Consider the following 13,653-nt stretch of genomic DNA (forward strand, 5'->3'; position numbering starts at 1 on the left):
AACTCTTTTTTCAAAAAAAAAAAACCAAAAACAAAACATACTTTTATCAAGTAATACGAGGAAAGTTTAAATGCGCTTATTGCATAAAGATGTCGAGCTTGACTTTCGTAGTAAGAGGACATGTAATCTGCAAATATAAATATCGTTATTCTCTGATTTACGTTATTATACCGTTTCTTTGACACGAGAATTACAGCACAAACTTTGTGGCGAATTTTTTTAAACTTTGTGGCGAATTTTCTATGATAAAAACTTGTTCAGAAATCCAAAATCTACGTTAACAGCACACACCAGGCCTACTCCTGAGTATCTGGCTAGAAATCATTTCCTCTGGCAGCGCTTCAGCCATTCGATGAGGGCCAGTCTCGTGCTTCTTAAGTTGCCTCGCTCATTCCCAAAAAGAATTCTGGGTAATTCTGCCATTCCATGACAAGGGAAGACTCCCGATTCTCATTTCATAGTTTTTTCATAAGTGTCGGGCCACCCAGTCCTACCAGCAAAAGAACGCATCGATTGAAGATTTTAGCTTTCAAAACTTGCCCAGATTGTGTCAGTAGGTCCTGGAATTCGTCCACAGAAAGGCCAGAGAGACAACTTCACTCGTGAACCGCCATGTTTACAACAGAGCATTTTAGGCGTCCCAGTCTGCATGAAACCATCTCTCGCGTCTGTCTGAGACAAGACCAGACACGCACGGTTCTTACGTTACGTTTATGCCTATAAAATCAACTGAAATGTCAATTGCTAGAACAAAAGAAAAAAAAAAACCAGCATGTTAATTCTTTTTGGTAGGCTACAATGCAGGTCAAAAGTAGTTGGGACACCTGTCCAATAATCATGTATTCCAAGTAAAGTTGGCTTTTTGGGGTCACAATTGGAGCGTACCACCCCCCCTCCCCCCCAAACAATGTTGGAAGATGCAGATAAACAGTATTTTTGTTGAAATCTGTGTTGTAGTGTCAAATCTCAACATTGCTTGGGGGGGAGGGGGTGGGGGGAGATTATTTCAGTAGTATCTCGCTAAGTGTCCCAACACTTTTGACCTGCATTGTAGGTATCGAAGAGCCAGAACATTTGCGCATGCGCTGACGGAATGTTTCAACAAGAGAGAAAAACGCAGTACCTCCAGACACCGGCGCTGGAGCGTCGTACCAAACGAGTCATCCCGGGATTTCGGCCCGTGCGATCGCTTTTGGACGCAGTTGGCCCTTCGCTGCTTTCTGCTACCGACCTTGCCTTCCGGTACGGCATTGAGGGAGAGATATGTCGGCCCCTAAACCATATGTGACAAATCCCACGCCTACTCACAGCTCCAAACCGCCCTTGTCAATATAGCGTAAGAATTAGATGGCTTATATATTTAAGAGAAAAGTCATTTCATCTGTCATATGGTAAGCACTGGAGTGGCAGATTACAAAGTGTGCGCATGCGCCCTCCTAAAGGTAACGTAGATACAGTCATAAGCTTTTTCCGAATAACTACAGGAGCTAATATCTTCGAGACATTACATTTACAGCTAAAATACATAGCATATACAGATACCTACTAAATACATAATATTTAAAGATATATTCATTAAAAAGAAAAGCCGCTGTACAAAATGCGGCCTTGGATTCTCTTTTAAAACCAGTAAACTCATAGGTACGGATAAAATCGGGTAGCGCATTCCGCAACTTAGCTGATACGTAAGAAAAAAGAGAACTAAGACCATAAGTGGTTGTTCCAGGTTTATTGAGGAACAGAATGTAATTTCCGCGAATATCATGCATCAGAAGGAGACGGGAGAGAAAACGTATTTTTCATATAAGCAGAGAAACTCTTTTTTCAAAAAAAAAAAACCAAAAACAAAACATACTTTTATCAAGTAATACGAGGAAAGTTTGAATGCGCTTATTGCATAAAGATGTCGAGCTTGACTTTCGTAGTAAGAGGACAGGTAATCTGCAAATATAAATATCGTTATTCTCTGATTTACGTTATTATACCGTTTCTTTGACACGAGAATTACAGCACAAACTTTGTGGCGAATTTTCTATGATAAAAACTTGTTCAGAAATCCAAAATATACGTTAACAGCACACACCAGGCCTACTCCTGAGTATCTGGCTAGAAATCATTTCCTCTGGCAGCGCTTCAGCCATTCGATGAGGGCCAGTCTCGTGCTTCTTAAGTTGCCTCGCTCATTCCTAAAAAGAATTCTGGGTAATTCTGCCATTCCATGACAAGGGAAGACTCCCGATTCTCATTTCATAGTTTTTTATAAGTGTCGGGCCACCCAGTCCTACCAGCAAAATAACGCATCGATTGAAGATTTTAGCTTTCAAAACTTGCCCAGATTGTGTCAGTAGGTCCTGGAATTCGTCCACAGAAAGGCCAGAGAGACAACTTCACTCGTGAACCGCCATGTTTACAACAGAGCATTTTAGGCGTCCCAGTCTGCATGAAACCATCTCTCGCGTCTGTTTGAGACAAGACCAGACACGCACGGTTCTTACGTTACGTTTATGCCTATAAAATCAACTGAAATGTCAATTGCTGGTACAAAAGAAAAAAAAAAACCAGCATGTTAATTCTTTTTGGTAGGCTAGGTATCGAAGAGCCAGAACATTTGCGCATGCGCTGACGGAATGTTTCAACAAGAGAGAAAAACGCAGTACCTCCAGACACCGGCGCTGGAGCGTCGTACCAAACGAGTCATCCCGGGATTTCGGCCCGTGCGATCGCTTTTGGACGCAGTTGGCCCTTCGCTGCTTTTTGCTACCGACCTTGCCTCCCGGTACGGCATTGAGGGAGAGATATGTCGGCCCCTAAACCATATGTGACAAATCCCACGCCTACTCACAGCTCCAAACCGCCCTTGTCAATATAGCGTAAGAATTAGATGGCTTATATATTTAAGAGAAAAGTCATTTTATCTGTCATATGGTAAGCACTGGAGTGGCAGATTACAAAGTGTGCGCATGCGCCCTCCTAAAGGTAACGTAGATACAGTCATAAGCTTTTTCCGAATAACTACAGGAGCTAATATCTTCGAGACATTACATTTACAGCTAAAATACATAGCATATACAGATACCTACTAAATACATAATATTTAAAGATATATTCAATAAAAGAAAAGCCGCTGTACAAAATGCGGCCTTGGATTCTCTTTTAAAACCAGTAAACTCATAGGTACGGATAAAATCGGGTAGCGCATTCCGCAACTTAGCTGATACGTAAGAAAAAAGAGAACTAAGACCATAAGTGGTTGTTCCAGGTTTATTGAGGAACAGAATGTAATTTCCGCGAATATCATGCATCAGAAGGAGACGGGAGAGAAAACGTATTTTTCATATAAGCAGAGAAACTCTTTTTTCAAAAAAAAACAAACCGAAAACAAAACATACTTTTATCAAGTAATACGAGGAAAAATTGAATGCGCTTATTGCATAAAGATGTCGAGCTTGACTTTCGTAGTAAGAGGACAGGTAATCTGCAAATATAAATATCGTTATTCTCTGATTTACGTTATTATACCGTTTCTTTGACACGAGAATTACAGCACAAACTTTGTGGCGAATTTTTTTAAACTTTGTGGCGAATTTTCTAGGATAAAAACTTGTTCAGAAATCCAAAATCTACGTTAACAGCACACACCAGGCCTACTCCTGAGTATCTGGCTAGAAATCATTTCCTCTGGCAGCGCTTCAGCCATTCGATGAGGGCCAGTCTCGTGCTTCTTAAGTTGCCTCGCTCATTCCCAAAAAGAATTCTGGGTAATTCTGCCATTCCATGACAAGGGAAGACTCCCGATTCTCATTTCATAGTTTTTTCATAAGTGTCGGGCCACCCAGTCCTACCAGCAAAATAACGCATCTATTGAAGATTTTAGCTTTCAAAACTTGCCCAGATTGTGTCAGTAGGTCCTGGAATTCGTCCACAGAAAGGCCAGAGAGACAACTTCACTCGTGAACCGCCATGTTTACAACAGAGCATTTTAGGCGTCCCAGTCTGCATGAAACCATCTCTCGCCTCTGTTTTCTTTCAAAGGCTTGCCTTTACCCACATTCTAGCTTAATGATGCCAGCCTGGTGGCTTCTGTAGACGAAAATGGCCTGAACAGGCAGTTATAAAATGATTCCTTTCAGATATGAGCCAACTCCCTCGCTCCCATTTGGAACACAAACGTTTGACATTTTTGATGTGATGCTTTAACATGAGCCTACATATACTGAATACAGCATATGTTTCAATGAGGTAAGTACTTTATATATCCCTTATTATTTTGTATTTAAATATAAGGTATTTTTAGTGTATTTGATAATTAGCCCTATATACCCATGAAAACCCTTAAAGGGGTATTAAGGGGTATACTTGGGTACATAAAGGTATATAAGGGTATACATGGGTATATTTGGGTATAAAAGTGTATACATGAGTATACAGGAGTATATAAGGGTATACATAAGTATATAGGGCTATTCATAATACTCCTAATCATATGCAAATTTGAAACATGCTTCAACAATGCAGCCAGTTAGGCCAAGTGAGAATATTTCGCGATGATTACGTAACAGCAGGGTTATAAATAGCGAGCGGACTGTCAACTCCACTCACACCCAGTTTTCCAGCGGAACGAGGGGAAGGGAACGGCCCACCCTCCCACTTCATCGCTCGGGCCGCACCGCTAACTGCCCCTCCCTAAGCCAAGCTGTTCCAGCTTGGCTTAGGCCGCTGGTCAGTCATTATTCCCATACCTTGTTTCAACTGAGTATGAGTGGGAGTGTTGTGAAAGAGAATACTAATTATTTAAAGACACTATAATTTACGCGTGGAAATACACTATAATTTAAATACACTATAATAGGGGATACATGAAATACCTAGGTGCAAGGCTTCCTCGGCCTAACACTCTGCTGAAATAAAAATGGCGGCTCGTACTTGAACTTCGATGGCTGATCATGATAGACTTGCTGACATCGATGTTACCTTGGAAAGTGCAACATCAAAATTTCGATGCCGAAAATGTGGCATTTACTTATTTTCTTCAAACCATATCCAACCACACACCAGCTTTAAGGGAAAACCGAACGTTAAATCGGATCATTATGACCAAGCCCAGGGTCAAGTCCATTCATCCAGCCGTTTTTGTACATCTTGGTTTCTGAGAGATGAAAATAAACTCCCTTGGGTACATGAAAGTGTTGAAGAGGTTTGTTGAAAGAGTCGAAATTACAACAACTGTAAGCAAACAGTGCCTCATTCTTACAAAAACAAATATTTTGCCCACAGTACGCTTGGGAATTTGAGTATCAATATAATATCTTATATAATTTGATGTACTTTCAATTTTATATATTGTTTTATAGTCCAGTTGGACGAAAGGAAAAATATACTGTCCAAAATGCAGAAGTCGCATTGGAGCATTTAACTACATTCAAGGTGTACAGTGTGACTGTGGAAAGTTTACCATTCCTTCCATATGGATTCAGAAAAGTCGAGTGGATCACATCTTTCTAAAAGGCAGATTAAGACCGTTGGACGCTAGGAAACCAGTGCCTTCTGAGTTTCCACTGTTAAAAGATTGTGATAGTGTGTTCAATAACATGACTTGTTTGAGGAGCAGCCATGATGTTGCCGATATCTCATTGACTCAAGATATTCTTTCACAGCCCACAGAGAACCAAAGTAAACTTCTGGGTGGGTAGACTTGTTTTCTCAAAATATTAGATATACATGCATGCCCTTGGTATTGAAATAATCTTCAGTTTAGTTTAAAGGTATACATGTTTTGGATGAAACCTTCCATCTTCAACTTACATCACAAGAACCTGCAACCAGGCCAAAGCAAAGTGGGTGTAAATGCAAGCCAAAATAGTGAATGAACAATAAATCTTGACGTTTCTCTGACCCATTCAGTTAAATACAAAACATGAGAATCTTTATCAGTTGAAAGAATGCTCACAGATTTCAGTAATGAAATATCGGCTGGTCTCTTGGAAACAGTAAATCTTGTAGACCACCCAAGATAACAATGACTTGAAGTAGCATCACAAATCGAACGGGTTTGAGTACCATCCTGAGTTGACAGGTACAACTAACGTTATCAAAGTTCTAAAACTGGACAAGCCTTTTTTTTTCTTTAATATACAAAGTCAAACGCATTATAAACAGGGCTACATGTACGTACATAATTTAAAATACCTGCAAAGAGATAACATACATTTTGCGATGTGGAATACATATACATACATGTAGCTTCCAAGCACTTTTCTTACGTTACAACATTTTAGATAATACTCTGGAAGTTGGCTAGGTTTCCATCAGTCCCAAGACTGTCATTTTTAAGAGGTTTAGGTTTTTTTTTTATCGTATTCTAGATCCCAAAAATGATGTAAGTAAATAGGAAAGTTATTTATACTTGGTATTATTTCTGTCATTTTACGTTGTCCACATAAAATACCTAGCTACGAGAAAGTAGCAGTAATGTTGTAAGTAGGAGAAGACATCTATTTTTAGTTGTAATAGTCTAATTCTATGGGATAATTCTTTTGTTTTATTGTTAATTGATGCCTTTTGAGTAGATTTGAAATCCTTTCCAGAAAGAAAAAACTATCTCTGAAAGAAAGCACAAATGTCATCATTTTTGAGCCCGAGTTTGTGAAAGTAGTCGTTTGTTGCTAATCTTCTATGAAGAAGTTTAAACTGGAAGACAATTAGTTTGGAGGCTTTTGTACAACAGAAAGGAGTTTGATAAACTGCATTCCAATTTATCAATTCAGGGAATTCCTGGTTGCAGTCGACGATCCATTTGTTTGGACTTCTGCCAGGGCTAGTCTGCTTTAAACTGATGAGTTTGTTATACACAAGTTTATAGCGCTTACATGCTTGAAAAAAATTAACGGCAAAAGTGTCTTCTTCATTGGTATCTGATGGAACGTCTTTTCCATGTAAGAGTTTTCTTTGGGGCTTTATTGCAGCTATGATGCCATGAATAGTAAGATAATTTATTGTTATGTTGAGGTGCTCCCTGAACTCAGCTAAGGAAAAAAAAAAATGTTTTAATCTTTCATCAAGTGTCTTACTTCACATACTCCTTTCGTAGCCCATGTTTTATAATAAATAATTGGACTATTTCCCACTTTAATCAGAGAATTGTGCCACAAATTCATAACATTCACCAAAACTGTTTGTCCAAAGTAATGGTACCATTGAAGCCATATTCATCTAGGTTTGATCCATGGAGGGATCGTAGCTGAGTGATTATGGTGCTGGAATTGAGAGATCTAGAGGTCCCAGTGTTTACCCTCATTAAATAAGTACTTACTATGAATAATCTTGTTTGTACTATCATTTGTTAGTTTTTTTTTTATTTAAATCAGAACTACTGTCAGCCATTATTGTTGTCATTTTTCTGCCCTTAGTCATACCCACATAGTTGTCACAGTAACTTAATTGGGATTCTAAAGATAGCAATTGTGGGTGATATTGTACTTCCCGTGTCAGAATCCAGTTATTTTTCGTAATTCTTGTTTATGTTATAAAACATGAACTTTTATGCTGACCAAGAAGTAAAAATTATTGGCTCAGTTGAGCATTGGGCTACCATGCAAGATTTCGTACAGGTATGTCAGAATCCCACTTGGACAAATTAAACACTCATTGTTTTTAAATAATTGAGGAAAGGGTCCTACCTTCGTGATTAACATAGCCAATGGTTAGACTCGAGAATTACAAAGTGAAATATTAAGTATGTCAAAGATACCCTGACATTGAGTCATGGGCGGGGGGGGGGGGGGGGGGGGTACGCCCTTATGTGGGTTATATAGCTTTGTGCGGCGCCAAAGGGTAGGGTTTTTCAGCCGTTTTGGTCATAAATAGGGTATCGATTTTGGCCAATCTTCCGCCATTTTCGTCATAAATAGGGTATCCATTTTTGCACTCTAGTCTTGAATTCGTTTTTTATTTAGAAGCTACTTCTTTATCATGTAACCTACCTAATACAAGCAGATAAACATTGCCTTTAACATTGCTTTGAACTAGAGAAATAATTATAAGGCAGGTCTGCACCAGGGTATTGATTTAAGGGTCAGGTCATAAATTGGGTATCAAATTTTTGGTCAGGTCATAAATAGGGTAGGGAAAATCGCAGATTTTGGTCATAAATATGGTAAGGGTTTTGGGAAGCGGGCCGCACACCCCTACCCAATTTTTCTGGGAGTAAGTTGACTTTTCCGATTCTAGTAAAAGGTCTAATCAAATGTGGAGTGTGATCAAAAGGACACATGCCCTGCTAAGCAAGAACATTAATAACAGCATGCAACTCTTGTTCATGAAGGAAGAACTAGGGCACTATTATATGGTTGTCATAGACTTTTCATTGCCTTGTTAAGGGGACACTGTGGCTAGAGATTGCTCTGTTGTGTGAGCTCTACTACCTGGGCAAAATGTTGGCTAGCATTCTACCGACTGACTGGTCACAAATAAAGCTGCCTTTCCACCCCTTAAGAGAAATTGATATTGAATCAAATGATGTGAACATATAGAAATATCAAGGTATTTATATAGAATAAAAGTGTTTCAAGTTGCAGATCTGTCACTCCACTCTTGGGGCCACTGTAGACAATTACAAGATTTAAAGTGTTCCTCTGAAGCACATACTGAAGGATCCAAAAATGCCATGAAAGTCAGTAATCATACTTGTCAAAAAATATTGTTCACAGATAGCAGTATCAACCATGTGTCTATGTCGGAGCAAACAGTGGAATCCAGTGATTTGTATCGAAGGAAAGTCAGGATCAAACACAGAGAGGGAAGTCTGTCTGCTAACAGATGTGAAAGAACAAGAAATGCATGTCAGCAGATCAGATCATTGGCAGCTGGTGAGGTGAAAAGATGCTTGAAGACCAAACCTCTTCTCATAGATGAAGATAAAAACGCATTTCGTTGTTTGCCTGTTGATGAAGGCATGGATGAAACAATCAAAAGGAAGCATAAGGTACACGTAGATTAACAGACGTCTGTATAAAGCTGATGTCAGGGAAATAAGGACTAATGTTGTCTTCGAGGGTTAATGCTGACTACGAGTTTCCGTTCAGGCAAGGTTTCTCTATCTTTAGGCTCTGACATAAGCGACCTGCTTCGCTGTTCTTTCGATTTTTGTCTCAAACCACCTTTGCGAGTGTGAGACTAGGGCAGAATCACTTGAAGACTTTATTTTGAAGCACCTTGAATTCGGCGATCTCGACAGACGAAAGTTGTATTTAGAATCCTCATGGTTACGGAAGCGAATTGTTTATCTCCTGCACATGACGACAACAACGGATTTATTATGTTCTATTAGCTCTTACTACCATAGTAGCCTGATCCTAATAAGGAAGGAAGTCCAACCTCGTTCCCAGGATCTCTCTTCTCTGCCTCTATCAACGACAAAGGAGGCAGAGAAGAGAGCCCCTGGGACGAGGTTGGAAGTAGGTAGTTTCGCCCGAACGGGAAACCCGTTCGCGCGAAATAACAGTCGCGCCCTTGTGTGCATTGAAGCGGATAATACCGAGGGACAAATCGTAAATTTTACCTGCAATTAACAAGGTTTTTTTAATTTCTCTGGAAAGGTCGATAATCCGGAGATTCAAGACCACCATTGCTGCGCCATTTGCCTTGATCTGCTGTTTGAACCGTTCAAGTGTTCCTGTGATCACGTGTTCTGTGACCCCTGTTTACGGCAGTTGAACTTTCGAACTGGCAGAAGTGGGACTATAAGATGCCCTTTGTGTAGGCAAACGGTGGAACATCTACTGCCAGCCTCAGGTACACAGTAAATGAATACATCAAAAAGTCGATCGCTGTGGTCAAAACAGCTATAAATAAAGGCCCACGTTCACCAACAGGCATTGCGCGCCGTAGAAAAATTCATCAAATCAGATCGCTACGATAAGCAACGCGAACTTTCAATACAAAAGCAAACGGTGGGAAAGCCTGTCGGTTGAATTAAGGTGGGCCTTTAAATAGTTAAATGGTTAACTTGCATTATGAGTGCAAAACGACCTAAACCATCCAAAATATCCTGCCTCATTAATTACTGGTGTGTTGGTACACCTACGTGGTACGCAGAAACAAATCAATTTTCAGTAGTTTGAGGATTGAATGTAGTGATTTGTTGTGAGCACTGACTCACGTATTTTATTAATCATCATTTTACTAAGGAAGAACTGAAAAAGGTTTAGAGTTGACTAGCTTTCTTGCAGACCGCGTAGGCAAGGCAAGAAACAAAACTCTCGTCTTCTTGAATCAATTTCTGCCCTCCTAATGTGTAAGTACCAATTGAAATTATCTTGTAGTGCGTAGCCCGGTCATCTTGGAAAGTGCTCGAATTGGCGGAAAATTCTGTGGCTTATTCACACATCCTCCACGATTGGCTGCAAAATATTACCCCTTTTGGATTCTGATCGACTTATTTGCCACCCTCATAGAGTTAAAAAAAGGAAAGGAAAGGAAAGAAAAGAAACTATATTTAAGTGTCTGTAGTATTCTAGCCCTGGAGCACTAATTGGGGACTCAAATGTTGGTTTTTGAGGAGAGGGGAAAACCGGAGTACTCGGAGGAAAACCTTTCGGAGCAGAGTAGAGAACCAACAAACTCAACCCACATATGACGCCGAGGCTGGGAATCGAACCAGGGTCACATTAGTGGGAGACAAGAACTCTCACCCCTCTACGGCAACCCTGCACCTCAGAGTTAGAATTGGGCTTCTAAAAGTTGATCATAGAGCCTCTGACTCCTTAGTCGAGGTCGTGAAAATGTGATCCACTGGTAGCCTTATGAAAGGGTATTTGAAGGTGGCGCGTTGAAATTCTCGAGAAAAGGTTTTCGAAAAACGCACTCCGGGATCTTAGAGTTAAAATCGCAAATAGTTTGTCGTACTTGTGGGTGAATGTGTGTTCTTGCAAGCTAAGTAGTACACGAGAGTTGGAGATCATTGCTAAGCAAACATCCAGGCCCGCGCGAACTGGGCTCAAGCCCATGACTTTGCGATTGCGCCGCTGGGTTTTTTCCCAGGCTTTCTTTGCAAATGCTTAAGTTGCTGCTTAACTGCGATGATCTCGCAACTCTCATTCAATTTCCGCAGTTCAAATGCATGAACAGTCCATATTATTCTATATCAAGCCGATAGGCCATTTCCGAGTTCATGTCTGCCTCCTCTTCAAAGCGAGTCTGTGCGAAGTTTTTGCGATGGTAATTACTACTACTTTACATATGAATGAAAAATAATTTTAATAAGAAAAACTTCGCACTCGGAAATGGCCTATTACTGTTTGAAGCCGAATTACAGCGCTGTCATTGTTACTAATATACAGAATTTATCACTACTTAAGATGGAAACTGAGCTGTGCTTCTTCTGTTCGCCGTCGCTTGACAACTTATTATTATTATTATTATTACTATTATTATTATTATTATTATTATTGATTCTACAGCTACAGTAATTCACCATCTCGGAATCGTTAGCGAATGACTTTGCAGTGCCTAATACAGTCAAATTTTTGCCATCTTCTGTCCTTAGAACTGAGAAAGGAGATCAGAAATACTTACGGCACAAAAACCCTCAGGTAAGACAACACAGATATTTTTTACTTATCACAACCATAAACACACAACGTGCAAAGTAACGACACAAATAGCACATGTTATGTCAAAACTCATCGGACTTTGATAGCTATAACTGTACAATTTTTTTCTAGTTTTCCTTTAGAAGGGCCAATATCAAGATCATTTTACAAAAATTGGACAAGTTGAATGTGAACTTCTTTCCATGCTAGTCGGTGCCATAATGAAATTATTTTTCGAACTCTACGCGTCCTGCAGCATAATTGTGCTCAGGTCGTTACCTCCTTAGTCCAGTATCAACATCAATGCGAAATATCGTCAGGATAGTGGTGGGTGTAATATCCTACCCGGTGGCTCATTGTTTCCTTCTACATACCCATTTAATGTAAAATGAATTCAACTCCAGCTGACCCTTATTAGACACAAGAGCCGCAAGTGTTCGACACAGAGAGTGCTCTTCCGACTTCTTCAGCATTCTTAGCTTTCTCGTGAATGTTCCGTCGGTCTGCTTGGAAAATTCGCGTTTTCGCGTTGTAATGTTATTTTGTTGTCACGTTTCTCGATACAGCTTCCTTTTGACATAAGAGATTTTTTTCTCTGTTTGCAGTATTTTTTTCCCCTATCGTTTATATTTGTTGAGTTGTAGTATATTCGTTTCAGTAGTATATTGTCGTTTTGAGGGTTGTGGCAATTTGTTGCCATGCTTCGTTTTGTCGATCGACTCAGAGAAGACGATTTTGAGCGCCTTGTAACAAGTTTTTCATTATAATTATTCAGGGGCACCCAACGACCGGACCGAAATTCAGTGGTCAGAATTACCTAAAAGGCTAAAATGATATCCAGAGTGCTTTAAAAGCTCGCTTAGTGAGTATGTAGCTGCCCTAAAAAATATTTGTCTTAAAGAAAGATTGTAGGGATCCTCGCACTCTTAGCAGACAACTTAAAGGCCCACCTTCAACCGACAGGATTTTCGACTGTTTGTTTTGTTTTTGTTATGGAAATTCGCATTGCTTATCGCAGCGATCTGATTGGATGAATTTCAGCTTTGGTCGGATTTTCATATGGTGGGCTTTTAAGCAATTGTCTCTTATAAATACCTGAAAAATTTAGTTGGCTCGGGATTCGAACCCATGAACTCTGCGATCCTGGTGCAACGCTCTACAAGTGTGCTCCGCAGCTGTTATTGGGTCGTCACGCAACGCTTGTTTGTGTGGGGGAGGGGGCGTTGCGTGACCACAAGAACGGCTGCGTAGGAAACGCTCTACCAACTGAGCTATGAAGCCACACAGTTGGGAGCGGGTCAATTTATTGTGGACTCATGTGTTCCCGTGAAAGGACTTAGGATAAAAAGAAATGTGTATTTGAAGTGTGGCAAAACGACAATTGCTTAAATTGTCAACTAAATGCGAGGATCTCTTCAATCTTTCGTCTATATCCCGCACTTCAAATAGTACTCATTTCTTTCAATCATTTAATAGTCCTTTCACAGGTACACATTGGGAACAATAAATTGACCTGCTCCTAACTGTGTGGCTTCATATCTCAGTTAATAGAGCATTGTAGCGGCATCGCAGAGGTCATGGGTTAATGAATCCCGCTTGAGCCACCTGAATTTTTCAGATGTTTATATAGCGTTGCGTGACGACACACTTAAATTGTCAGCTAAGCGCGAGGATCATTTCAGTCCTTCGTCTGCAGCCCACACTTCAAATTCACATTTCTTTCAAAATATTTGTCTGTTGTTTCAATGGGAATTTCAGTTCTGTAGAAATTTCTAGGTGGCTTATTTTGTCTCGTCCGAAAGTTATAGCAATCGTGACAGTTCTGATAAACTTCCTGAATTTTTTTTAAAGAATGATCTCAAACAAACTCTGGCGAAAATGAAAGAAGTTATAAATCTTCAAATTTTGTGCTATTTCCAATATCAGAGTTAAGTCTACAAAGCTTCGTAAAATTCTCGTGTTCTTCAATGTTTCTTCGAAATTTCCACGCAATCTTTTGACTCTTCACTACCTTCCCGAAATATTTAGGAAATCTGTTCAGAAAAATGTCAAAACTCGTAGAGCG

The 13,653-nt window shown here is 39.9% G+C and overlaps 1 protein-coding gene across 4 annotated transcripts in view; it reads left to right on the top strand.

Moving 5' to 3' along the window:
* Window positions 1-4,888: 4,888 nt before the first annotated feature.
* LOC138008275 (E3 ubiquitin-protein ligase RNF180-like) overlaps window positions 4,889-13,653 on the top strand; it is a 9,982-nt gene continuing 1,217 nt past the window's right edge. The window contains exons 1-6 of one of the 4 annotated variants that reach the window (XM_068855554.1): window positions 4,893-5,194; window positions 5,352-5,682; window positions 8,706-8,980; window positions 9,594-9,789; window positions 11,543-11,588; window positions 12,364-12,457. In XM_068855554.1, coding sequence (XP_068711655.1) covers window positions 4,934-5,194; window positions 5,352-5,682; window positions 8,706-8,980; window positions 9,594-9,789; window positions 11,543-11,588; window positions 12,364-12,409 — 1,155 coding nt within the window. In that variant the 5' untranslated portion in view covers window positions 4,893-4,933 and the 3' untranslated portion in view covers window positions 12,410-12,457. Of the gene's footprint in view, window positions 5,195-5,351; window positions 5,683-8,705; window positions 8,981-9,593; window positions 9,790-11,542; window positions 11,589-12,363; window positions 12,458-13,653 lie in introns of those variants that run through there. The other 3 variants (XM_068855553.1, XM_068855555.1, XM_068855556.1) reach the window with 3 other exon arrangements.

The sequence above is a fragment of the Montipora foliosa genome, chromosome 6, assembly GCF_036669935.1.
Source record: "Montipora foliosa isolate CH-2021 chromosome 6, ASM3666993v2, whole genome shotgun sequence".
Taxonomy (NCBI): Eukaryota; Metazoa; Cnidaria; class Anthozoa; order Scleractinia; family Acroporidae; genus Montipora; species Montipora foliosa.